Source organism: Cydia pomonella, chromosome 22 (genome assembly GCF_033807575.1).
Source record: "Cydia pomonella isolate Wapato2018A chromosome 22, ilCydPomo1, whole genome shotgun sequence".
Lineage (NCBI taxonomy): Eukaryota > Metazoa > Arthropoda > Insecta > Lepidoptera > Tortricidae > Cydia > Cydia pomonella.
Window position 1 is genome coordinate 11,801,050 of NC_084724.1, and position 23,742 is coordinate 11,824,791.

General features: G+C 47.6%; 1 protein-coding gene across 1 annotated transcript in view; it reads right to left on the minus strand.

Moving 5' to 3' along the window:
• Window positions 1-23,742, minus strand: part of LOC133530438 (microtubule-actin cross-linking factor 1, isoforms 1/2/3/4/5-like) — a 164,446-nt gene that overhangs the window by 17,767 nt on the left and 122,937 nt on the right. Inside the window, exons 64-92 of the mRNA XM_061868349.1 lie at window positions 23,344-23,608; window positions 19,428-22,250; window positions 18,254-18,417; window positions 17,530-17,629; window positions 17,264-17,449; window positions 16,504-16,622; window positions 16,049-16,207; window positions 14,522-14,753; window positions 13,956-14,144; window positions 13,475-13,629; window positions 12,724-12,735; window positions 12,002-12,227; window positions 11,409-11,541; window positions 10,147-10,270; window positions 9,811-9,931; window positions 9,366-9,523; window positions 8,870-9,021; window positions 8,295-8,535; window positions 5,707-5,802; window positions 5,317-5,499; window positions 4,640-4,799; window positions 4,328-4,405; window positions 4,054-4,173; window positions 3,552-3,824; window positions 2,445-2,568; window positions 1,838-1,965; window positions 1,428-1,504; window positions 996-1,067; window positions 538-570 (exon numbers count right to left, since the gene is read on the minus strand). Of these exons, the coding sequence (XP_061724333.1) occupies window positions 538-570; window positions 996-1,067; window positions 1,428-1,504; window positions 1,838-1,965; window positions 2,445-2,568; window positions 3,552-3,824; window positions 4,054-4,173; window positions 4,328-4,405; window positions 4,640-4,799; window positions 5,317-5,499; window positions 5,707-5,802; window positions 8,295-8,535; window positions 8,870-9,021; window positions 9,366-9,523; window positions 9,811-9,931; window positions 10,147-10,270; window positions 11,409-11,541; window positions 12,002-12,227; window positions 12,724-12,735; window positions 13,475-13,629; window positions 13,956-14,144; window positions 14,522-14,753; window positions 16,049-16,207; window positions 16,504-16,622; window positions 17,264-17,449; window positions 17,530-17,629; window positions 18,254-18,417; window positions 19,428-22,250; window positions 23,344-23,608 (6,903 nt within the window). The remainder of the gene's footprint in view (window positions 1-537; window positions 571-995; window positions 1,068-1,427; window positions 1,505-1,837; window positions 1,966-2,444; window positions 2,569-3,551; window positions 3,825-4,053; window positions 4,174-4,327; window positions 4,406-4,639; window positions 4,800-5,316; window positions 5,500-5,706; window positions 5,803-8,294; window positions 8,536-8,869; window positions 9,022-9,365; window positions 9,524-9,810; window positions 9,932-10,146; window positions 10,271-11,408; window positions 11,542-12,001; window positions 12,228-12,723; window positions 12,736-13,474; window positions 13,630-13,955; window positions 14,145-14,521; window positions 14,754-16,048; window positions 16,208-16,503; window positions 16,623-17,263; window positions 17,450-17,529; window positions 17,630-18,253; window positions 18,418-19,427; window positions 22,251-23,343; window positions 23,609-23,742) is intronic.

Genomic DNA, 23,742 nt, shown 5'->3' on the forward strand with positions numbered 1-23,742 from the left:
TCTATTTGAAAGTTAGTTTTTGACAAGTAGTATTTTGTGCAATACATTGGTATAACAATATTTTTTGTTTTGAGTTTAAAATGCAATTTATTTTTATGGTGATTTGTTTTTCTATTGATTGACAGCCCCGAATTGTTTTAAAAGCATGCAATAAGCCCCAACCAATGAAAACAAGCATTATTTCTACAAGCTAAAATAATACCCAAAATGCATAAATTCGGAATATATGTGATATGTGTACAGGAATATATATTAATATCACCCAATGTAGACGAGAGAGGTAGTTAATTCACTTACAGGAAACTCAGAAATAAAGATACGTACTTAGTTTTAAAAACATGACTGAAATAATTACCTATCTTATTCAAATCGACTGTATAACTCCAGCCATACAAAACAAAATAAATTAAATTATCATCAAATAATCAAAACGTTAAATTTTATGGGAGTCAACAAAATAAAAATCAAACTACAAAAGCCATTCAAAGACAAAATACACACAAAAAGTCTACAAAAAATAATAGAACAAATTCAAACCTTCCTCTCCTACTTCGAGGGTGAATCCTGGACCTGCCCCCAGCGTGACGAGATGAGACAAAAAGCGACATTTATGTGTGTTAAAGCGAGACGGCGTTAGGTTGTGTGCTTCCGCGTCAGAAAATGACATGATTTTATTTTCAACTTGGTTGACTACTTGGAAATCTAACACAGTGACCAATATCATGCCTTTTTCTGATGTGGAAATAATGACATTAGGCACATGATTGTTATTTACACCATGAAAAATCACAATACAACAACACATTTACAGATAAGCTCAGATACTAATAAAAATTGTGAATCATTAAAACAAGATTTTTTTTTAAATAAATTGTTTTTTAAATAGTAGGTGATTGTCTAAATATTGGCCTTGAATAGAAATCACACAATTAAAGAATAAAAATCGAAAAGGAAAATTTTAATCACAAAAAAAGGGAAACAAATAAAAAACACACCTGTACCGCCTAGAGCCGTAATAGTCGGGCGACACCGATCGTTCCCTGTTCAGGTCATGCTGCGATCCGCGCCTGTGTGCGTGTACACCGAGACAACACGAGTGAAGCGTCACACCATGCAATGACGTCACAATGGCGGCGTGCGTGAACGTGAAAGAGACGGAACGACAAATGAAATAATGGAACATAAAATTGACAATACAGGAGGAACATACACGTTCGATCAAAGCACAAGTGGACATTAAGATGTATTTAAATTATCGCGATTATACCAGTATTTAACAGAAACAGTTGAAGATCACTTTTCGCCTACTAAAATCAAAATTCAAATCGGTTTGAAAGGTGATGAGAAATAATCTGTTGATGAAAAAGGAATCTACAATGGCAGTCCACTGGTGAATTGGTCTTGGACAGGTTTTGTTGTATACGAACCCAGGTGCACCCTTGACAGCGGACTTCGCCGAAACCTTGCGTGGTGTCGACTCCCTTCCTTGGCTTTGACTCTTGACCTGCAAATGGTTGGTACAATTACATTTTGTTGAAGAGCACTTGCTCTTAACTCGTCGTTGGCTAAATTTTAGTTTTATGTGAAAAATTGAGTATCCAGGTAGACAGAATCTTGGCTTTCATCCACGATAGCAAGTAGTTCTCGTTTATCCTTGATAATAAAACTACATTTAGGGTCCATAAACACTTTAGGTCACTTGAAACGCGTTCACTGTCACACGACAAAAATTCTACTTCACATTAGTGAAGATTTTGCTATCTTGAAATGTCCATGATCCTCAGAGACAAGAGATGCCGGAACACATACACACCTTAAGCTCCATTTCCCAACGTACCTGGTAGGCCTTGCAGACGCGGTCGACCTCGTTCTGCCTCTTCTGCGTGTGCTCCATGAGCTCCTTGTGGTCCTCGATGAGGCCCTCCAGCAGCTCGATGGATTCCGGCAGGGGCTCCGCTTCCAGTGCTAGAGGACAAGATTACATTTTATTTCAATTTCTGAGTGTTAGTGGGTGTCTTACTCATGACACACAACATGTCTGCCTAGATGTTTTTAAAGAGGAGGACTGGACATGGAAACAGGAAATATAGACTAAAATGCATAACACAGTCTAGTTTTGTAAAATAGTATCAAAAATATGAGCAAAATCGAATTGGAGCCATTTGAAAACGGCAGCTTTAGGTTTTAGTAAAGTCCGCGCAATTAAAACTATATAAATGATTAGATGACGAACGAAAGAGAGGTAGGTATGAAAGAAAAAAACATACTGCGCCGACTAAATGACAATTTTAAAAGGGCAATCGAATGGATGATTCCGCACTAAAAACCTGTAGTCTTGGCAGCCTTAAAAAGCCATGCAGTATCCAGCCTAGTGTGATTAGACACATCGGGCCGTCATCAATATCTACCCGATCCAGTTCCTTCAGGACTAGCATAATACTTACAGAGCAGGGTGTTTTCGAGTCCCATGAGCCACTGCAGCAGCTCTTCCAGCACGGAATCCAGGTCCTTGAGGCTCTGCATGTGCGTCTCCAGCTTGCCGCCGCGCTGCATCGCCCATTGCCACACCTGGGACACAGAAAACATGAACGAACAGTTTTTACGAAACATAGGCATCCATAGCCCACGGTGGAATATCTCGTCCCATCGACGACTAACCAATAAAATCTGTCCTAAAATTGTCAGCCACAACGCCAAATAGATAGCTAAGAGCATGGACGTTTTTATTTTCATTCAAATCTAAAATCACCTTGCAAGTTTCGATCGAAAATTGCTCAGATCACGAGATTCTTATATGCAAAATATTATTAAACAAAGCATGTACTTTGTAGTTAAATTAAAGTTTTACCTGTCCCGGAGTAACCCTGCTAAAAATCCGTATAACAGGCATAATTGACACCATTGTTTTACGGGTTTTCACCTTTTCACTCATGTTTCACAATATAAACACAAACTTGCCCATTACATAACTATTATGTTAATGACAAAATTACGACTCAAAAACAGAAGTTATATCAGGAGATAGTAAACTATCTTATGATAATAATTGATTTGATAATTAAAGGACATTAAAGATTAGCAGTGAAATGCACTACCTACTGATTTATGCCAAGGTAAAGGATTTTATATTATGTCTGGCCTCTTTCAAAGAGTCCAGCTCATCTCGAGCTACATCGACGATTTAGGTCTTGGATATTAGGCTTAGTGTTGCATATTGTATGAACTGACTGTGTTAAGCGAGACATGTCAGCATTTGAAATCGACCACCATGCCTGGGAAACCTTAGCTGAAGACCGTGATGGATTTCGCAAGCATGTTGTGGAGGGGAGAAGGCTATGCGACCAAGCCTTTAATGCGTTGGATAGCAGAAGGTGTCGCAGAAAGCAAACCGGGACTGGTACCTCAGGTGGCATGAGCTTTCTCTGCCAAAAATGTGGGAGGTCGTGCCGCTCACGCATCGGCTTCCACAGTCACCAAACCCGTTGTCTAAACAGCAATGCTTAAATCGTCTGCAATAGACGCAAAGGCCTGTGATGATTGTATGAACTCACCTCATCCCACCGGCTTTGTATGATGGTGATCCAGTGTTTGATGACCGTCACCGCGTCAGGATGCGCCTTGCCCAAGATAGAGTGGGCCAGCGTGATGGTGTCGTCCTTGTCGCGCTGCTTCTCCTTGAGTTCTCGGATGAACCGCTCGTGGTCTCGTATCTGCTGTTGTGTTTCCTGGTCGCCCTCCGGCAGTTGTCCGGAGAAGCGCAGCTTGGTCTCGGCGTCGGAGAGCCATTCGAGGAGCATGTTTACGGATTTGTGGAGTTTCTCAGCCTGTAAACCAAATATTATTACTACAAGAACTCCATCGTTCACACAATGTTAATACTAGAAGACTTAATGCATGAGATGTTTAAGTATCTTTTGGGATTTGGAGAAAAAGTTATTGTCAATGGCGTTCACGTTCACATAAAATATGAGATGAAAGAAGGAGTCGTATTGACAACAAGTAGTTGTACATTGTGATTATGACCAACAAGAGCACAGTGCTCTTTTTTTTTACCTCCTTGAGTGCAGATTCTAGTCGGTGTGCTTTCTTCTCGCTTAAGCTTTGGACGGAATCCCAAGCCTGCTTCAGTTCGCTGCACTGCTGACGGATGCTGCTCGCGTCTTCGCGCGGCACCTGACAAAACCAAGATAGTTAATATTCGGCTAAGGTTTATGTTTATAAGTGATGTACCATTAAATATTCTTTGGTATTCATGTCTCGGCTACTGCCATAAGTATTTGTAGGCTATGATTATTGAATTACAGTAGATATGGATGTATTAGCTTACCGTGGCTTCCAGATCTTTTCCGGTCTTCAGTACAGACTGCATTTGTTGTTCGCGAGAGTGGAAATCTTCCTCGAATTGCTGCAAAAGTAAGAATAGTTGTAATACTCTAGTTTCTTTGGCTTTTGTCGGACAATGAGATAAATTTTTTGCAGAATTTTAAATTTTTGCTTATGCGTTAAGTTTAAAATGAATCCGAGGAGCAGAAGACTGGCCATTACACATGACATTTGATACAAGGTATCAGCCTATTCAGAGTATACAGAAGTTAACAGGCATATTAACGTCCTTTACTGCAACGTAGTAGATATGAACCTTATGCTGCTCAATGAGCGCCATGACGGTGTCGAGGTCGCCGTGCACGGGCGAGTCGGCGGCCAGCTTGGTCTGCTGCTTCTTCAGCCACTCCAGCAGCGCAGACATCGCGTCTTTGAACTGCCCGGAGTACAGCAGCGCCTCTTCCAGCTTGCGTTGTCTGTTGGGGTATATCACAGTTAAAAGGGCGTCAAGTGGCACGGTGTAAAATCGAGACATGATTTTATCTTCATGTTAATTGAATTAAATTTTCATTGAGAAATTCCTAATATTTCAGCCCAAAGAGTACCTACGCTGAATTATTGTTGAGAAAAAAATACTCAGACTAAACAAAGGAAAAGCCATTATTATATTATTATTTTATACTACGTCGGTGGCAAACAAGCATACGGCCCGCCTGATGGTAAGCAGTCTCCGTAGCCTATGTACGCCTGCAACTCCAGAGGAGTCACATGCGCGTTCCCGACCCTAAACCCGCCCCCATTCATACTACAAATAATATTTCAAGTACCTTATTATTGCCAAATTAGTGCTTGTAATAAATGTTTCAGTTGTAAGGGAAAAAAAAAGTGCAAGATACGTTTACTTTGAACACAGATGCATTCTTTCGTAGTGTCGTGTTGTCCTACCAAAAAAGGTGAGCATACTAAATCTTAAGACTGGTTATTCAAACTCACCGGTCGACGGCCTTCGAGCAGACGGTGGTCCACTTGGTCTTGAGGTCCTGCAGCATGGTGCGCAGCGTGGGCTCGTCGGTCTTGGGCGCCTTGTCCTTGAGCGTCTTGCCGACCTTCTGCGTCTGGTCGTACACGGGCTGCTTGGCCGCCAGCGCCTTTTGGAACTCGCGGTGCTTCGACAGTCTGAGGGGTCACGGTGTATCAGATATATTACACTTTATCCAAACGTATTTAGGTACATTTTGCAAGGAATGATGTATTATAATTTAGGCTATCATTTCATCTATTCTAGTGTTACATTTGGAAGTTTTCTTTGGCTATATAATGCAGTAAGGGTTCAAATTGTTCAGGCAGACTAGTAGTGATGCAGGAATAGATGGAAATTTTTACCTCTGTTTGATCTTCTCCGGGTCGTTGACGGTGGTCTCTGAGTTGAGATCGTCTAGCTGTTTGTCGGTATCGTTGAGCCAGTTCATCAGGTTGTTCCTGTGAGAACACATTACCAATAAATACTCATGTATATAAATACAAAATAACAAGCTAACGTAACATAGAAGTAAGAAGAAGTAAGTCAGGACATTCTTGCTCATATTCTAATGGAATGGCATTTATTCTTACAATATTTTCAGTTTTCCTCAAATGTCATTAGTAAATTACTTTTGAGAACAGCTACTTTTGCTATCTATTTGTAGTAATTTATCTGGATTATGACCAGTTGCACTGACGACTTACGGACTGTTCATGGTGACGTTTTTTGGCTAAAACAAATAGTTATAAAAAGCATTGCTTTGCCCGGCGCTGGGCGCACTTGGCCACGACGCGCTCCCAGCGGTGCTGCACGGACACCAGCAGGTTCTTGATGAGGATCACGTCCTGCTGCTGGCTGAGGTACTATAAGAGGCTGCAGTACTGACCACATGTCGCTGAACTCCTTGGCCTCCTTGACGCCGTGGTCGAGCGCCCGGGTGCGCTCGGCGCACTTGGCCACGACGCGCTCCCAGCGGTGCTGCACGGACACCAGCAGGTTCTTGATGAGGATCACGTCCTGCTGCTGGCTGAGGTACTATAAGAGGCTGCAGTACTGACCACATGTCGCTGAACTCCTTGGCCTCCTTGACGCCGTGGTCGAGCGCCCGGGTGCGCTCGGCGCACTTGGCCACGACGCGCTCCCAGCGGTGCTGCACGGACACCAGCAGGTTCTTGATGAGGATCACGTCCTGCTGCTGGCTGAGGTACTATAAGAGGCTGCAGTACTGACCACATGTCGCTGAACTCCTTGGCCTCCTTGACGCCGTGGTCGAGCGCCCGGGTGCGCTCGGCGCACTTGGCCACGACGCGCTCCCAGCGGTGCTGCACTTACACCAGCAGGTTCTTGATGAGGATCACGTCCTGCTGCTGGCTGAGGTACTATAAGAGGCTGCAGTACTGACCACATGTCGCTGAACTCCTTGGCCTCCTTGACGCCGTGGTCGAGCGCCCGGGTGCGCTCGGCGCACTTGGCCACGACGCGCTCCCAGCGGTGCTGCACGGACACCAGCAGGTTCTTGATGAGGATCACGTCCTGCTGCTGGCTGAGGTACTATAAGAGGCTGCAGTACTGACCACATGTCGCTGAACTCCTTGGCCTCCTTGACGCCGTGGTCGAGCGCCCGGGTGCGCTCGGCGCACTTGGCCACGACGCGCTCCCAGCGGTGCTGCACGGACACCAGCAGGTTCTTGATGAGGATCACGTCCTGCTGCTGGCTGAGGTACTATAAGAGGCTGCAGTACTGACCACATGTCGCTGAACTCCTTGGCCTCCTTGACGCCGTGGTCGAGCGCCCGGGTGCGCTCGGCGCACTTGGCCACGACGCGCTCCCAGCGGTGCTGCACGGACACCAGCAGGTTCTTGATGAGGATCACGTCCTGCTGCTGGCTGAGGTACTATAAGAGGCTGCAGTACTGACCACATGTCGCTGAACTCCTTGGCCTCCTTGACGCCGTGGTCGAGCGCCCGGGTGCGCTCGGCGCACTTGGCCACGACGCGCTCCCAGCGGTGCTGCACGGACACCAGCAGGTTCTTGATGAGGATCACGTCCTGCTGCTGGCTGAGGTACTATAAGAGGCTGCAGTACTGACCACATGTCGCTGAACTCCTTGGCCTCCTTGACGCCGTGGTCGAGCGCCCGGGTGCGCTCGGCGCACTTGGCCACGACGCGCTCCCAGCGGTGCTGCACTTACACCAGCAGGTTCTTGATGAGGATCACGTCCTGCTGCTGGCTGAGGTACTATAAGAGGCTGCAGTACTGACCACATGTCGCTGAACTCCTTGGCCTCCTTGACGCCGTGGTCGAGCGCCCGGGTGCGCTCGGCGCACTTGGCCACGACGCGCTCCCAGCGGTGCTGCACGGACACCAGCAGGTTCTTGATGAGGATCACGTCCTGCTGCTGGCTGAGGTACTATAAGAGGCTGCAGTACTGACCACATGTCGCTGAACTCCTTGGCCTCCTTGACGCCGTGGTCGAGCGCCCGGGTGCGCTCGGCGCACTTGGCCACGACGCGCTCCCAGCGGTGCTGCACGGACACCAGCAGGTTCTTGATGAGGATCACGTCCTGCTGCTGGCTGAGGTACTATAAGAGGCTGCAGTACTGACCACATGTCGCTGAACTCCTTGGCCTCCTTGACGCCGTGGTCGAGCGCCCGGGTGCGCTCGGCGCACTTGGCCACGACGCGCTCCCAGCGGTGCTGCACGGACACCAGCAGGTTCTTGATGAGGATCACGTCCTGCTGCTGGCTGAGGTACTATAAGAGGCTGCAGTACTGACCACATGTCGCTGAACTCCTTGGCCTCCTTGACGCCGTGGTCGAGCGCCCGGGTGCGCTCGGCGCACTTGGCCACGACGCGCTCCCAGCGGTGCTGCACGGACACCAGCAGGGTCTTGATGAGGATCACGTCCTGCTGCTGGCTGAGGTACTATAAGAGGCTGCAGTACTGACCACATGTCGCTGAACTCCTTGGCCTCCTTGACGCCGTGGTCGAGCGCCCGGGTGCGCTCGGCGCACTTGGCCACGACGCGCTCCCAGCGGTGCTGCACGGACACCAGCAGGTTCTTGATGAGGATCACGTCCTGCTTCTGGCTGAAGTACTTCAGGTGCGTGCCCTTCTTGTCCAGGTGCAGCATGGTCTCGCGGTGCGTCGCTACTTCCTTTTGGAACGATTTGTGCTCCTCGATTTGAACTGTTGAAAAGAAAAAAATGTAAAATAAATATTTGACATTAATTTAAGCTCTATAATCACCCTAAATGAGAAATTCCACGGCGTCAATATCGTAAAATGCCTTACTTTTTATGGAGGTTTAATTTTATTCGAATTATATTGAACAAGTCTGAACGTTAGTGGGAAAAGGTTAACGCGGCTTCTCTTTATAATGTCTCATAGGCAAAAGGCCCTGGACAAGGGCTTGGCAGAGGTGAGGGTCTTCCCGGCGTAGGGTGAGCCAGTCAACGAAGGCCTGCAGCGTGTCGTGGAACTCCGTCGCCTCCGTCAGAGCGAGCTCCTGTCTAATACCCACCTAACAAGGTCTCCATAACCCTGGACACGGGCTTGGCAGAGGTGAGGGTCTTCTCGGCGCCGGTGAGCCAGTCGACGAAGGCCTGGAGCGCGTCGTGGAACTCCGTCGCCTCCTTCAGCGCGATCTCCAGCTTGATCTTCTTGTCCGATGCTCTGTACAAAAAATACATAAATTAGATGTTGTTCTAATGCGTGTTCAGTACCTCCAACATTGTATTAGATAGTTAATAAATCAAAGCCAAGTTAGCTTCTTAACATGTCAGGGACCTTTTGACATTTTTTTTTTGCCAAACACCACAATTCGCGCCACAATAGTTCTGTTTATAAATTCGCGGGCTACTTATGGTGTTTCCAGGGACCAGCAGTTCAAAGCCACTGCACGAGGCGATGGGAATTGATGGTTCATACATGTTTCATTGTTGTTGGAATTGCAGCCTGTTACAATTTCCTTGTGGCAGCACAGCTCCCATCCTTAATCCGTTGGCGTCGGTATTTACCTGGCAGTGATATTGTCCCATCGCGACTTGAGGTTTTTGAGGTTTTGATGCAGTTGGCTGGAGGGGTTGGGTTTCTCCTGCCGACGCAGGTACTCTTGGCCTTGTTGCAATACGGCCTCCACCTTCGGTCGGTTGGCTTCAATCTCATTGTACACCTCCTGTTGATGTAACAAGGCGATATAGTCACAATTACATACATACAAGTCCTGTAGTAGGTAATACGTCTGTAATTGAACAATTTAGTGTAAAATGAGTTACTAATTTTGCATGCAATACCTTTTATTTCAATGTAAAGTCGCCTCTTAAGTAAACTCCGTGACATAAATCCCTAACATAACATAAAGAAAAACCTTGTAACGGTTGGGAAGTTAATCAGAATACAACATAGAATTAATTACAGATATCAAAAGATTTGACTTAGCCATAATATCATTAGAGTTCTTACCATGAACCTCTCGAGCTGTTCTGAGGCGGTCTCGGGCAGACCGCCGACGGGCTTGGAGGCGGCGATGACGCCGTCCACCTCCGACAGCCAAGACAGCAGGTCGCCGATCTCCGCGTTGAAGCTGAAACATTCAGTGAGTTAGTACGACCGTATAACAATGACTTGGATAGAAAAGACCAATAACCGACTGCCATCCAACCCAAGGTACAACGGCATTAATGTAGATACACATTATATAAAACGTGTCCTCATAGCGTGCAATAGTTCCCCTCTGAAAGTCTCTTTGCTTGCTAAAATATACAATGTTTAAATGTTGTCCTTTGTCCCTGAACTAACCTCTGGGCTTCCCTGAGCGCGTCCTCGAGCTCGGCCTGGCGGTCTCGCGCCTTCTGCTGCAGCTCGCGCCACCTCCTGTTCAGGGTGCTCAGCTTCTCCGCCGTCTCGCTCGCCTCGTCGGTGCCTGCGCATACCACTTTTTCAATAACACCACTGTTAACCAATGGCGAACGAAATGCCAAATGGCACTATCCAAAACTCAGGCAGAAACGGAAAGTAATTGTTGTCTAATATAAAAGGTAAGGTCCGTTGGGGTCAGAAAAACAGTTTATTTTGCTAGAAAAAAGAGAAACACTATGGGGTATCCTAAGGGTTTCTTTTGCCTCAGTAATTCTCTTACCACAACTAATCTTATTACAAATCCTAAGTATTTGTTCATGGATCACTTGAATCTAGTTACAGTGACAAAAGAACATGTTATTTTGACAAGGTTCTGGTCCAAGGTGGGTCCTAAAGTCCTAAATTAAAATGCTCGATAATATTCACACAAAGTATGTTGTTTATACATTAAAATTTACTTCTACATACGTCTTTAGGTGATATATTATTAAGTTCAATCATACAAGCGTTAAAGGAGAATATGAGAAAAATACAGCTTTGATTTATTAATTTCAACACACACACACACGGGCAAACACAGAAGCTGAAGCATTAGAGCCAATAGCATGTTTGATTTTGAATTGGATTTGAAATTTTGAAAATGGCGTGATCGATTGATTGTGACGATTATAATTGTAACACTCATGTAGCTTATAGATATGTCAGTAAAAATTAAATATTCCTGACAGTTTGGACGCTGTAGATAATACATTTGTAAACGTTATTTTCGATCAGACAAAAAAACAAAAATGAAACCTGAATATGTATATGAACCAAATGGCAATACTGATGACTGAAATCGGCAACCATGTACAAAAGTGTAATCTTAATAGCTGTCAGCTTTATATCACAATGCACAGATTAATCATCACGCGCTATTTCCATAGTTTCTCTTCACTCGACATAAAAAATATTTTGTAAATGCTACGTCTTATTTGGTGAAGCCAAATAGTCTCAGCCCATGCTAGTTCTACACCGTTTTGGCAAGAAGAGTGTGGAACTGCGGTGGCATTTTCAAATTCTGTCATACTGTCACCGTGATTCCGGCGCAGAGTTAGCTAAGACGCCCGTCTTGCGCTGTTGAGCTGAGAATAGCTGATAGCTACCAAGAAAGTAGTCCCCGCAATGTAGTAATGAGTGTTGCGCAAGCGCGAGGCACATACCCGTACCCTGCTGCACGATCTGCGCGCCGGCGTCGTTGAGCGTGTCCACGGACGCCTGGTGCGCCGCGATGTCGTTCACCAGCACCTTCAGCTTGGCCAGCTCCACCTCCAGGATCTGAGGGTCTCCGGCCACCTGCCGATCACATTGCACACACATTACTCACATATTCTCAATAGGTCTAATATAGGTTTCCCTTTTAGATTCGTCGGTCAGTCGGTTGACTATTTGACACACCAATCTACAAGGTTTTCCCAAAAAATTCAAATATATTCCAATAAATACAGCTTTGATAATCCATTTGAAGACAAGTTACATTTCCCGAAAGTAACATTTAATCTGAACCTTAAATCAAAATGCTTAAATTGAAATTTTATTGGCGCCTATGTGGTCGATAAACCGTACTACGCCTGGAAAAGGGTTAATCAAACAGAACGGTAAAATTAAAATTACAAAAAAAAATTACCCTCATACAATTTTCAATAATTTCTAATGCTAAAAAACGAAGTATAACATTGCATGTACCTACATATCATTCATTCATAAAATGAATTCGTTTATGTTAGCTTTCAGTTCGAATAAGAGTTAAACTAACCGGCTTGAGCGTGTCGAGCGTGTCGCTGGTGTGGTTGATCCAGGCGAGCAGCTCCCGCAGCGCGTGCTGCAGCTGGCCCAGGCGCAGCAGCGCGCGCTCCAGCTGCTGCTGGCGCTCCACCATGCCGCGCAGCAGCGCCGCCCAGCGCGCGTTCACCTCCGTCAGCGGCTGCTTGATGGCGGCCGCTTGCTCCGACGACGTGCGCTCCGTCAGCTCCTGAGCTTGCCTGTTGCAATTATGTAACTTAATAAATGTGTCGAAACTTGATTTTAAGCAAAGTTTTATGTCGATAACATTGAAATGTTTAAATTCCATCGAAATAAAATTAGGTATTAATTTCGTAATAACGGAGGTATTTTACATAGTTTTATTGTACTAATATGGTAAAACTATTAAAAAATACATTCATTTCAATCATCGACATAAAAATCTAGAAAGTCGAAAGCTACATAATTGTGGAGAAACGAAGATAACATCAGAAAGTAAAAGCGAAGCGACGAGCACACTTTGCGAAAAACGTAAAAGGCTGCATACGAATAAAATTCAACGAATATGTTAGTATAATAATAAATGTATAGTACTAATTTAAAATTACAAGACTAAATACCAAAAATAATAGAAATACATGATCTTGCAACACACAAACAACTAGTCCTGTAACTTATCTACTGTTAGTCTATCGTCTACGAAACAGGCACACACAAAACTTTTTTTATTCTTGCCTCATCAAACTCCTTTTTTTGTCAGGTCGGTGTCAAGGAATCCGTAGGAAAGGGTCGCATAGAAAAATACACAAATAAGTATTAACATTTGGAGGAGGTTCCGTTATTTCACACAATTTAATAACCTCTGTATGTATCAAGGATCAGTTATTGGGCTATACATACAGTAATGCTATGTGGAAAAGCTATCAGGGAAAATCGATAAACATTTAACAAATATTAATAGTGTTATAAACGCAGTCTTGGACTTAACTATAGGAAGAAAAAGTTGAGCTTCAATAAATGTGACCCTTCACCAGAATAAAATTAGTCATTTGAATCTTGCATTTTGCATGTTTCCTTGAAAAACTATTTTTTTAATTAACCACAAGCCCCAATTTGAACACACCCTTTCAATACTTTGTGAAACAAAACAAATAGCATGATTTTTAAGATTCTTTCAAAAGTCCTCTAAAACCTTCAAATTTACTAGTCAATAACTTGTAACATTATGATTATGTTTTATTAGTAATATGCGAAGGTAGGGGAAATACACCACACGACGACGTGGTAAAAATATGAACTTTCGTGGGACGACATCTTCATACTATTTGGCAGCTACCAACTGTCAAATAAGCAACACACACTAGGGCGGCGCCACATTAATGCCGGAGCAAATACTATTGACATTACATTTATTTAAAACGTCTTAATAATCATGCTACCCATTAAGTTTAATAAGTAATTCACATGAAGATTTTGCAGTAGTCACCTGTTGAGGGCCTCGACCTTCACCATGTGCGGGTCGACCTCCTGCTTGAACGAGGCCAGCTGCGAGATCTGCCTCTTCACGGCGTCGATGTCGGAGCCGAGCGCTCCCATGCGGGAGAACTTGTCTTCTGCCTTGTCCAGGAATTCTTGTAGGTTCTAAAGAAATATAAAATATTAAGTTAAGTAAAAACATTATTCTGAGAGGAGTAAATACCGAAATATATCGCGACTATTTAAAACTACTACAAGAACTTGAAGATTGAGCTCCACGACTTTAGAAGTCCTTTCTAACGCCATCGGTAAGCTATGCATCACAAATGACGGCATGAAAAGCTGACACTGATAACTTCCTTTTTGTTAATTCTCAGAGGCAATGGATGCCTCTAGAATACAGTCATATTTATGCGGTAGTTCATTTGAAATTATTATTTCGTAGAAGAGTTGTTCTACGAGGTGTACGAGTATGTAGGCTGCTGACATACCTGCAGCGTGTCGTGGAACTCCATGGCCTTCTCCATGGCGTCGATGAGGTTCTCCTCGCGGCGCGCGTAGAGCGCGGTGACGTTGTCCCACGCGCTGTCCAGGTCCTCCATGTGCTTCTTCACCTCGGGCTTGTCCGGCTCGCCGCACAGCGACATCAGGTGTGAGCCTGTCTTGCGGACTTTCTCCACCTACAACGCCACTTGTGTTAAAGCTGCTATACAGTTACATGGTATCAATTTATATATGTATCGAATATCACTCGTCAAATTTTATCGCTCCAGCTCGGCCAGCGTTGCCATCAGCGCGTCCAGCTGCTGTCAGTACTTGCGCACGCTGTCCGGCGGGTGTAGAGTAGCCTGTACTGACCTCCGGCTTGGTGTGGTCGATCTCGTGGCGGATCTCCTGCAGCGCGACCTGCTGCGCCTGGATGGCGCGCGGCTGCGCGGCGGGCGGCGGCTGCGCCGTGAGCGTGTCCTCCAGCTCGGCCAGCGTGGCCATCAGCGCGTCCAGCTGCTGTCAGTACTTGCGCGCGCTGTCCGGCGGGTGTAGAGTAGCCTGTACTGACCTCCGGCTTGGTGTGGTCGATCTCGTGGCGGATCTCCTGCAGTGCGACCTGCTGCGCCTGGATGGCGCGCGGCTGCGCGGCGGGCGGCGGCTGCGCCGTGAGCGTGTCCTCCAGCTCGGCCAGCGTGGCCATCAGCGCGTCCAGCTGCTGCCAGAACTTGCGTGCCACCTCCAGCGCGCTGTCCAGCGAGTGCCCGCGGTCCGACGTCGCCTTTTGCACGTCGTCCCATAGTCTGAAAGAGAGGGGATTTAAGCGTTGGCTGAGTTTTTAACCCGCAAGTGTGAGTTTTGAACTACATTTCCATAAAAACAAAAACCAAACATGCACGGTCTCTGGTCTTCTCGATCGGTTCGTATGGCGCTGAGACTTGGACATTGAAAGCTGCTGATCGCAAAGGCATCGACGTCTTCGAGATGTGGTGCTGGAGGGGGATGCTCCGTATCCCCTGGACAGCATTTCGGACTAACGTGTCCGTATTGCGAGAACTCAAAATCTCGTAGCGGCTGTCATCCGAATGTCTACGCAGAGACCTTGAATATTTCGGTCATATTGCAAGAAAAGACTGTGACTACCTCGAGAAGCCCATTGTGACCGGCAAAGTGGATGGGAAAAGGCCTGGACGCGGACGGAATGCAATACGTTGGTCTGACCAGATCCGCACCGCTCTTGACTCCACAGTTCACATGGCTCTCCACACCGCCAGAGACAGAAACAGACAGAGAAAGTCCTCAATGTTGAGGAATACTACGCAAGGACTGGTGAGTTTAGAAATTCTACTCCGTTTTGTAAGACCGCTTAAAAGCGAGGCGAAAAGTGTGACTCTTTGTGATATTTTTAGTTGCATAGGGGTAGTTTTTTCAATAATAACACATATAGGTACGTATACTGGCGGCGTTTACATATTGAAAAATATAATATATATCCTAAACACAGAGTTATTCCTACGTTAAAGTGTTTATTGTTATGGCGATCAAATGACATCAGAATTGCTTCAATAGGCGTTCCACGTATACGCAGACTAGTTTCATTTAAGGGCAGTTTTCGTTTTTCAGCATCTAAATGCTGGAATGACCTACCTTCACCTATAAAGAAAACTTAATCTCAGTACATGTTTAAAAAAATGTGCAAAAGTTTGTCAATTTATAGTGCCACCAATTTTATTTTTTATTTAATTATTATTAAAATCTTTAATTAATTATTAAAATCAAACTCAGCGGTCTCGCTGAGTCTCATCCATTTTACTGCACAGATATTTATACATATGACCATATATATATATATATATATATATATATATATATATATATATATATATATATATATATATGATCGAATTTTACAAAAAAAAGTAGAAGAATCCTGTAAATACATATTATATTATTTATATTCAATAATGCACCGAGCCCTGTCCTGCGCCTTAATCATTATTTATTTTTTATTGAAGGCAATTTTGCATTATCGCTATGGAGCTTAGAGCCAGACGAATGATAAATGAGAACATTGAGTATTCGAAAAGGTGGCACTCACTTGTGCAGCTTGTCAAGCTTGTTGCGGATGTCGCGCACGGCGGGGTCGCTCTTGTTGGCCTTGCTGATCACGTCGGAGGCGGCGCGCTGCACCGCGTTGTACGCCTCGGTACGCTTCTCCAGGTCTTCGATCAAGGCGTTGTTCTCCTCGATTTGGTCTCTGTGGAGGCGCATTTGGATTCGTACATTTTACCCTTTATAAGTTTGTCAGAAATTATGCAAAATTGAACCATATCATTTTGAAACAAAGTTATGTGGGAAACATATTCCCTCTGCCTTATAATGCTTGGAGTATTCATCAAATGTTTTGCGCTATGCAATAAAAAAAAATACGTCGCCGATTGGACTTAGATAAGGATCGTACCTGTTTAAAATAATATCCAGATCGGAAGTGAGAATTGAGCAGGTTTAACATAATATTATGGTTTAGAGTGGACGTGGAAAGCGAATACTGACTCAATCTTGGGCGGATGAGCAGAGACGGGCTCGGCGCGTTGCAGCTGGTCCTGAGTGCCGGCCAGCGCGCGCAGCATACCCTCCAGCTTGTCTGAGAACTGTGATGACTCTTGCAGTGCCTGTCACAATAAATGGAGCAGTTAACACATGGTGGAACGAGTTTATCCTTTTATCGAAAGCGACAGAGGATATTTTCAACTGGAGAATGAGATGTAGAATAGAATTTTGTGTAGCAAAACCGTTTTTCAAAACTGTAGAAGCTCCCGAGTTACGTTATCGCTCCTTAACGCATGACAAGTTCTCTTTCTATCTAAACCTTGTCCTAATGGCTGCTCGGAGCAATGATGAGTGCGAGTGAACAATAGAGTGATATCATACTGGTGCAGAGAAATAAATCATCTCGCAAAGGGGGTTCAAATGGTTAATTAACTGTACTTCGAGCAACACCGGGAAGGGAGACGGCATTCATACTATTTCCCCTCTGCCGAAGCATAGGTACAGCTGTACCTATGGCGGTGCATGTCGTGACTCGTCCGTACACAAAAAGATTTGTCTTTGACGTGTGTCATTTTCTATGTATTTGTGTCGTCATTACAGATTGGATTTTGTATGCAGTGAGTGAGAAGTGCGACTGTATGCACGTTTCCCCCCGTAAAAAATGGCAGAATGATTTGTTCGGTAAGATATCGCTCAGGCTCCTCCCTTCCGTCGTGTCGGAGGCCGGCGTTGTCGAGGACTGCAGGCATGCAGCAACACGCACCTGCTCGAGCGCCTGCTGGCGGGCGCGCAGCTCGGCGCGCAGCGCGTTGTAGCGCTCGCAGTCCGCCTCCACCACGTCCTGCACCTTGCCGGCGTCCTCCTCGCCCACCAGCCGCACCAGCGCCTCGCCGGTCTTCACCAGCTTGTCCACCAGCGGCTTGTGCCCCAGGATCGACTGCTGCAGCATCTGTATAATACAGTATTCGATTACCCCCTGCCCACTGTTATGCAAGCTCAATTATTGCTGAAGGTGGCGAACACGATTACCTCGTTCTTGTCCTGCTGCTGCGCGATCTGCTCGGGGCGCAGCGCCGGCATGGCCAGCATCTCGATTTGTTTCTCCATGTCGTCCAACCACATCGACAGTCTGCACATGACATAAAACAACTATCATTTAACCGAAGAAATAACAAGAAAATTGTTCTAAAGGGACTACTTTTTGGCTTTCAGTCTTATGGTGAAATAGATTATTAAACTATTATCGAACAGGGTTCACAGATGAAAAAGCTGAATAGATTTTATACAATCGCTATATAATAGAGCTTTTCAACGAAGCTTGCTGAGTTGCCTAAGTAAGGTACGAGATTGAAAAGCTTGATTGTATCATTATTGTATATAATACTTTTTCTACGCGTCATCTAAAATAATACTAAACCTAAATAATTCATGAAAATTGGTAAGCATCTCCATAGACAAAAATGTAGGCATGAACGCGCGCCCCGCACCCCGCGTCCGTTTAGTCTTTTCTATGTGAGTGATTGGTCTTTTTTCTTTACAGTTGACTACAGCACATCGGAATGAATCTTATAGTGGGGAGGGGGCCCATACATAAAAAGTGCGCAATTATTTTTTGGTATACGAAATCTAAATTCAACCATTGCGTCGACTAGTAGAAAAAGGTTAAAGGGACTTGTAATCAATTAACGAAATCCCAATAACTCTTCGCATACGTTCAGATGTTAATGCTAACAGAAGGTTAGACAAGTGTTACCCGTGATGTGTGTCGGCGAAGTGCTCGGCCAGAGGCAAGGCCTGCTCGAGCGCGGCGAGGCGCTCGGCGCTGAGCTGCCCCACCTCCTCCATCATCTCCTTCAGCTCCTCGCTGCGGTCGCGGATCACGGCCGTCTCCTCCGATGACTGGCACTCGCGGAGAACCTAGTAACAGAGTTCAAGTGTTACAACAGGAGGATATAGTCTGGGGAGTATAGGGGTATTTACTACGAGTTTGTGTCCGAGATAGCGTCAGTTTCAACGGTTTTAAAGTTACAACGAGTCTCTTTGTCATCTTAGAGTTTACCCCGGTTTTGTCCTCAGTCCAAGGCTCGCTGAAATTACAATGAGTACGAGTATTCGTAACATTAGTAGTAGTAGTGGCATTGAAAGTAGTGACACTAGTAAAATCAAGTTGTGATAGGATTGGTAGTAGTATTTTATTTTATTGATTATGAAATAAACAGTCATGCAAATAATATGGCTACAATCTCTTTTCTTCATTCTACACCTACGGTTTCCAATAACCGTTTAAATTTATAGCTAAACACGATTTAGCACGAGAAAAACTATGTATCTTAAATCTTAATCAATTCAACTCTTCATTACGTCCTAAAAAACATTTTTTTACGAGTCTAAGGTTTTATTAAATAGGCATGTCAACATTTTTTACTATTTTATTCTCATTATACAACGTACAGACACAACCTCTGGACATAGATGAATAGGACGTGTCGATTAGGTTATTTCTAACCTATGTACAAAGTCTCATTCCAAACGACACAGTATTAACGGAGAAATTAATGATTTACGATGTAATACTTCGGAACAGCCTGTATGTAGATACAGGGTAATTAAGAATATGAATTGTTTATTTAAAAGAAAAAACTTTATGAACATTTAAGATATCCTGCGGCCCCACACTAGGCTATGCCTGTCACGTGGCAGCCAGATTCCGTTAAAAAAAAGTAGTTGCATAAAGAAATAGTTACTCCGGCAACATACAACCAATGATAAGGTTAATTAAGAACTAGGTAACATAAGTAAGAGAAGAGTATGTCTAATATGTAATCTAATAATGAAAGAATACACAAAAAAGTTTGTCAGTGAGTATGTGAGCGTGTGTGTGTGTGTGTGTCCTATTAGGTAGGTACTCGTAATAAGGAGTACGGTACCTTCTTGGCCTGCGAGAGCAGGTCGCGCACGCGCACGCGCTGCGCGGCCACGTCGTCGTTGAGCGGGCGCTGCGCCTTGAGCTGCGCGCGCACCAGCGCCGGCTGGCTGGACGGCGGCTCCAACACGGTGCGCAGCCACTCCAGCAGCTCCTCCATGTAATAAGGAGTACGGTACCTTCTTGGCCTGCGAGAGCAGGTCGCGCACGCGCACGCGCTGCGCGGCCACGTCGTCGTTGAGCGGGCGCTGCGCCTTGAGCTGCGCGCGCACCAGCGCCGGCTGGCTGGACGGCGGCTCCAACACGGTGCGCAGCCACTCCAGCAGCTCCTCCATGTAATAAGGAGTACGGTACCTTCTTGGCCTGCGAGAGCAGGTCGCGCACGCGCACGCGCTGCGCGGCCACGTCGTCGTTGAGCGGGCGCTGCGCCTTGAGCTGCGCGCGCACCAGCGCCGGCTGGCTGGACGGCGGCTCCAACACGGTGCGCAGCCACTCCAGCAGCTCCTCCATGTAATAAGGAGTACGGTACCTTCTTGGCCTGCGAGAGCAGGTCGCGCACGCGCACGCGCTGCGCGGCCACGTCGTCGTTGAGCGGGCGCTGCGCCTTGAGCTGCGCGCGCACCAGCGCCGGCTGGCTGGACGGCGGCTCCAACACGGTGCGCAGCCACTCCAGCAGCTCCTCCATGTAATAAGGAGTACGGTACCTTCTTGGCCTGCGAGAGCAGGTCGCGCACGCGCACGCGCTGCGCGGCCACGTCGTCGTTGAGCGGGCGCTGCGCCTTGAGCTGCGCGCGCACCAGCGCCGGCTGGCTGGACGGCGGCTCCAACACGGTGCGCAGCCACTCCAGCAGCTCCTCCATGTAATAAGGAGTACGGTACCTTCTTGGCCTGCGAGAGCAGGTCGCGCACGCGCACGCGCTGCGCGGCCACGTCGTCGTTGAGCGGGCGCTGCGCCTTGAGCTGCGCGCGCACCAGCGCCGGCTGGCTGGACGGCGGCTCCAACACGGTGCGCAGCCACTCCAGCAGCTCCTCCATGTAATAAGGAGTACGGTACCTTCTTGGCCTGCGAGAGCAGGTCGCGCACGCGCACGCGCTGCGCGGCCACGTCGTCGTTGAGCGGGCGCTGCGCCTTGAGCTGCGCGCGCACCAGCGCCGGCTGGCTGGACGGCGGCTCCAACACGGTGCGCAGCCACTCCAGCAGCTCCTCCATGTAATAAGGAGTACGGTACCTTCTTGGCCTGCGAGAGCAGGTCGCGCACGCGCACGCGCTGCGCGGCCACGTCGTCGTTGAGCGGGCGCTGCGCCTTGAGCTGCGCGCGCACCAGCGCCGGCTGGCTGGACGGCGGCTCCAACACGGTGCGCAGCCACTCCAGCAGCTCCTCCATGTAATAAGGAGTACGGTACCTTCTTGGCCTGCGAGAGCAGGTCGCGCACGCGCACGCGCTGCGCGGCCACGTCGTCGTTGAGCGGGCGCTGCGCCTTGAGCTGCGCGCGCACCAGCGCCGGCTGGCTGGACGGCGGCTCCAACACGGTGCGCAGCCACTCCAGCAGCTCCTCCATGTAATAAGGAGTACGGTACCTTCTTGGCCTGCGAGAGCAGGTCGCGCACGCGCACGCGCTGCGCGGCCACGTCGTCGTTGAGCGGGCGCTGCGCCTTGAGCTGCGCGCGCACCAGCGCCGGCTGGCTGGACGGCGGCTCCAACACGGTGCGCAGCCACTCCAGCAGCTCCTCCATGTAATAAGGAGTACGGTACCTTCTTGGCCTGCGAGAGCAGGTCGCGCACGCGCACGCGCTGCGCGGCCACGTCGTCGTTGAGCGGGCGCTGCGCCTTGAGCTGCGCGCGCACCAGCGCCGGCTGGCTGGACGGCGGCTCCAACACGGTGCGCAGCCACTCCAGCAGCTCCTCCATGTAATAAGGAGTACGGTACCTTCTTGGCCTGCGAGAGCAGGTCGCGCACGCGCACGCGCTGCGCGGCCACGTCGTCGTTGAGCGGGCGCTGCGCCTTGAGCTGCGCGCGCACCAGCGCCGGCTGGCTGGACGGCGGCTCCAACACGGTGCGCAGCCACTCCAGCAGCTCCTCCATGTAATAAGGAGTACGGTACCTTCTTGGCCTGCGAGAGCAGGTCGCGCACGCGCACGCGCTGCGCGGCCACGTCGTCGTTGAGCGGGCGCTGCGCCTTGAGCTGCGCGCGCACCAGCGCCGGCTGGCTGGACGGCGGCTCCAACACGGTGCGCAGCCACTCCAGCAGCTCCTCCATGTAATAAGGAGTACGGTACCTTCTTGGCCTGCGAGAGCAGGTCGCGCACGCGCACGCGCTGCGCGGCCACGTCGTCGTTGAGCGGGCGCTGCGCCTTGAGCTGCGCGCGCACCAGCGCCGGCTGGCTGGACGGCGGCTCCAACACGGTGCGCAGCCACTCCAGCAGCTCCTCCATGTAATAAGGAGTACGGTACCTTCTTGGCCTGCGAGAGCAGGTCGCGCACGCGCACGCGCTGCGCGGCCACGTCGTCGTTGAGCGGGCGCTGCGCCTTGAGCTGCGCGCGCACCAGCGCCGGCTGGCTGGACGGCGGCTCCAACACGGTGCGCAGCCACTCCAGCAGCTCCTCCATGTAATAAGGAGTACGGTACCTTCTTGGCCTGCGAGAGCAGGTCGCGCACGCGCACGCGCTGCGCGGCCACGTCGTCGTTGAGCGGGCGCTGCGCCTTGAGCTGCGCGCGCACCAGCGCCGGCTGGCTGGACGGCGGCTCCGCGCCGCGCAGCTGCGCGAACACCGTGCGCAGCCACTCCAGCAGCTCCTCCATGTCGCCCACCACTTCCAGGGAGCGCTGCGGAAATACACTATGTTTAAAACCGGCGGAAGGTCAATATTCAATCTCTCGTACTCTAACATAAACGAGCTGTAAAATATCAGCGAAAAGACATGAACTCTGCCCCTTTCTAACGCTTGACGCGTTCTCTTTAGCACTCATTAAATTATCAAAAAGCATTGAGTGGTAAAGTTAAAAATAACCCTAAGCGATCTTCTATCTTTATCATTTGTGGTTTTTATGCAAACTTAGTTTTTTTGCAGCGATTTAGTAGCGATGCAATCGCAAAAACGGCTGCAATACAGTCATGATACTGTCGCTGGTCAAATCCCCCCAATTTAATTCTTCCTTTACCCGATGTCACGCGTTGTCGCATTCAGAATCAATACTGAATTGCTGGAAATGTCGCCGTGCTATTTCTTTTAGACTCATGTATTAATTCAATTCTACCTTTACCCGAAATCGCGCGATGTCGCAATTCAGAATCGATACTGAATTGCTGGAAATGTCGCCGTGTGCTATTTCCTTTAGACTCATGTATTAATTCAATTCTTCCTTTACCCGATATCGCGCGTTGTCGCAATTCAGAATCGATACTGAATTGCTGGAAATGTCGCCGTGTGCTATTTCTTTTAGACTCATGTATTAATTCAATTCTTCCTTTACCCGAAATCGCGCGTTGTCGCAATTCAGAATCGATACTGAATTGCTGGAAATGTCGCCGTGTGCTATTTCTTTTAGACTCATGTATTAATTCAATTCTTCCTTTACCCGAAATCGCGCGTTGTCGCAATTCAGAATCGGTACTGAATTGCTGGAAATGTCGCCGTGTGCTATTTCCTCCAGGATCGCGAGCCCTTTTCATTTATAAAAGGGAAAAAGTGTCTCAAAATTTCCATAAATTTTTCGTATTTTCCATTCCGTTACCGTCATACAGAGTATATGAGGAAATGGTAACACAATAAGAAAAAATCTGGGACATTTTTTGTATCATTAGGATTGAAAGACCTCGTGACCCGAGTAGAAAAAAAGCAAATTTATAAAAAAATGCAAAAATAATGAAAGTGTCATTTTTTAAAAGAATCACTCAACTAGAGGACATTCTCGTTACCTTCTTGCTGAGCAGCAGCCTCTCGGCCTTGCGCTGCACCTGCTCGGCGATGGCATCGAAGCGGCGGTTGTCGCGGGTGACGAGGCCCTCCACGTGGGCGGCGCCCTCGCCGGGCGAGATCTGGCACAGCTGCGGCCCGAGCAGGTTGATGCTGTCCAGCAGCGGCCGGAACTCCTGCAGCTCGCCCTCCAGGCGCAGGATGTCCTCCTCGCGAGGCTCCACGGATTGTAAGCACGATTCCGCGCCTGACATCCATTCCGTCAAGCTGCGACCAAAACAATAATTAAATAATTGTTTCTGTTTTGCAAATTACTTATGATACAGAAAAGGATAGTGTAGATTCCCACTGATCCTTTCCTATTTATATGTACTGTTAAGCAATTGATGTGTTTTAAATAC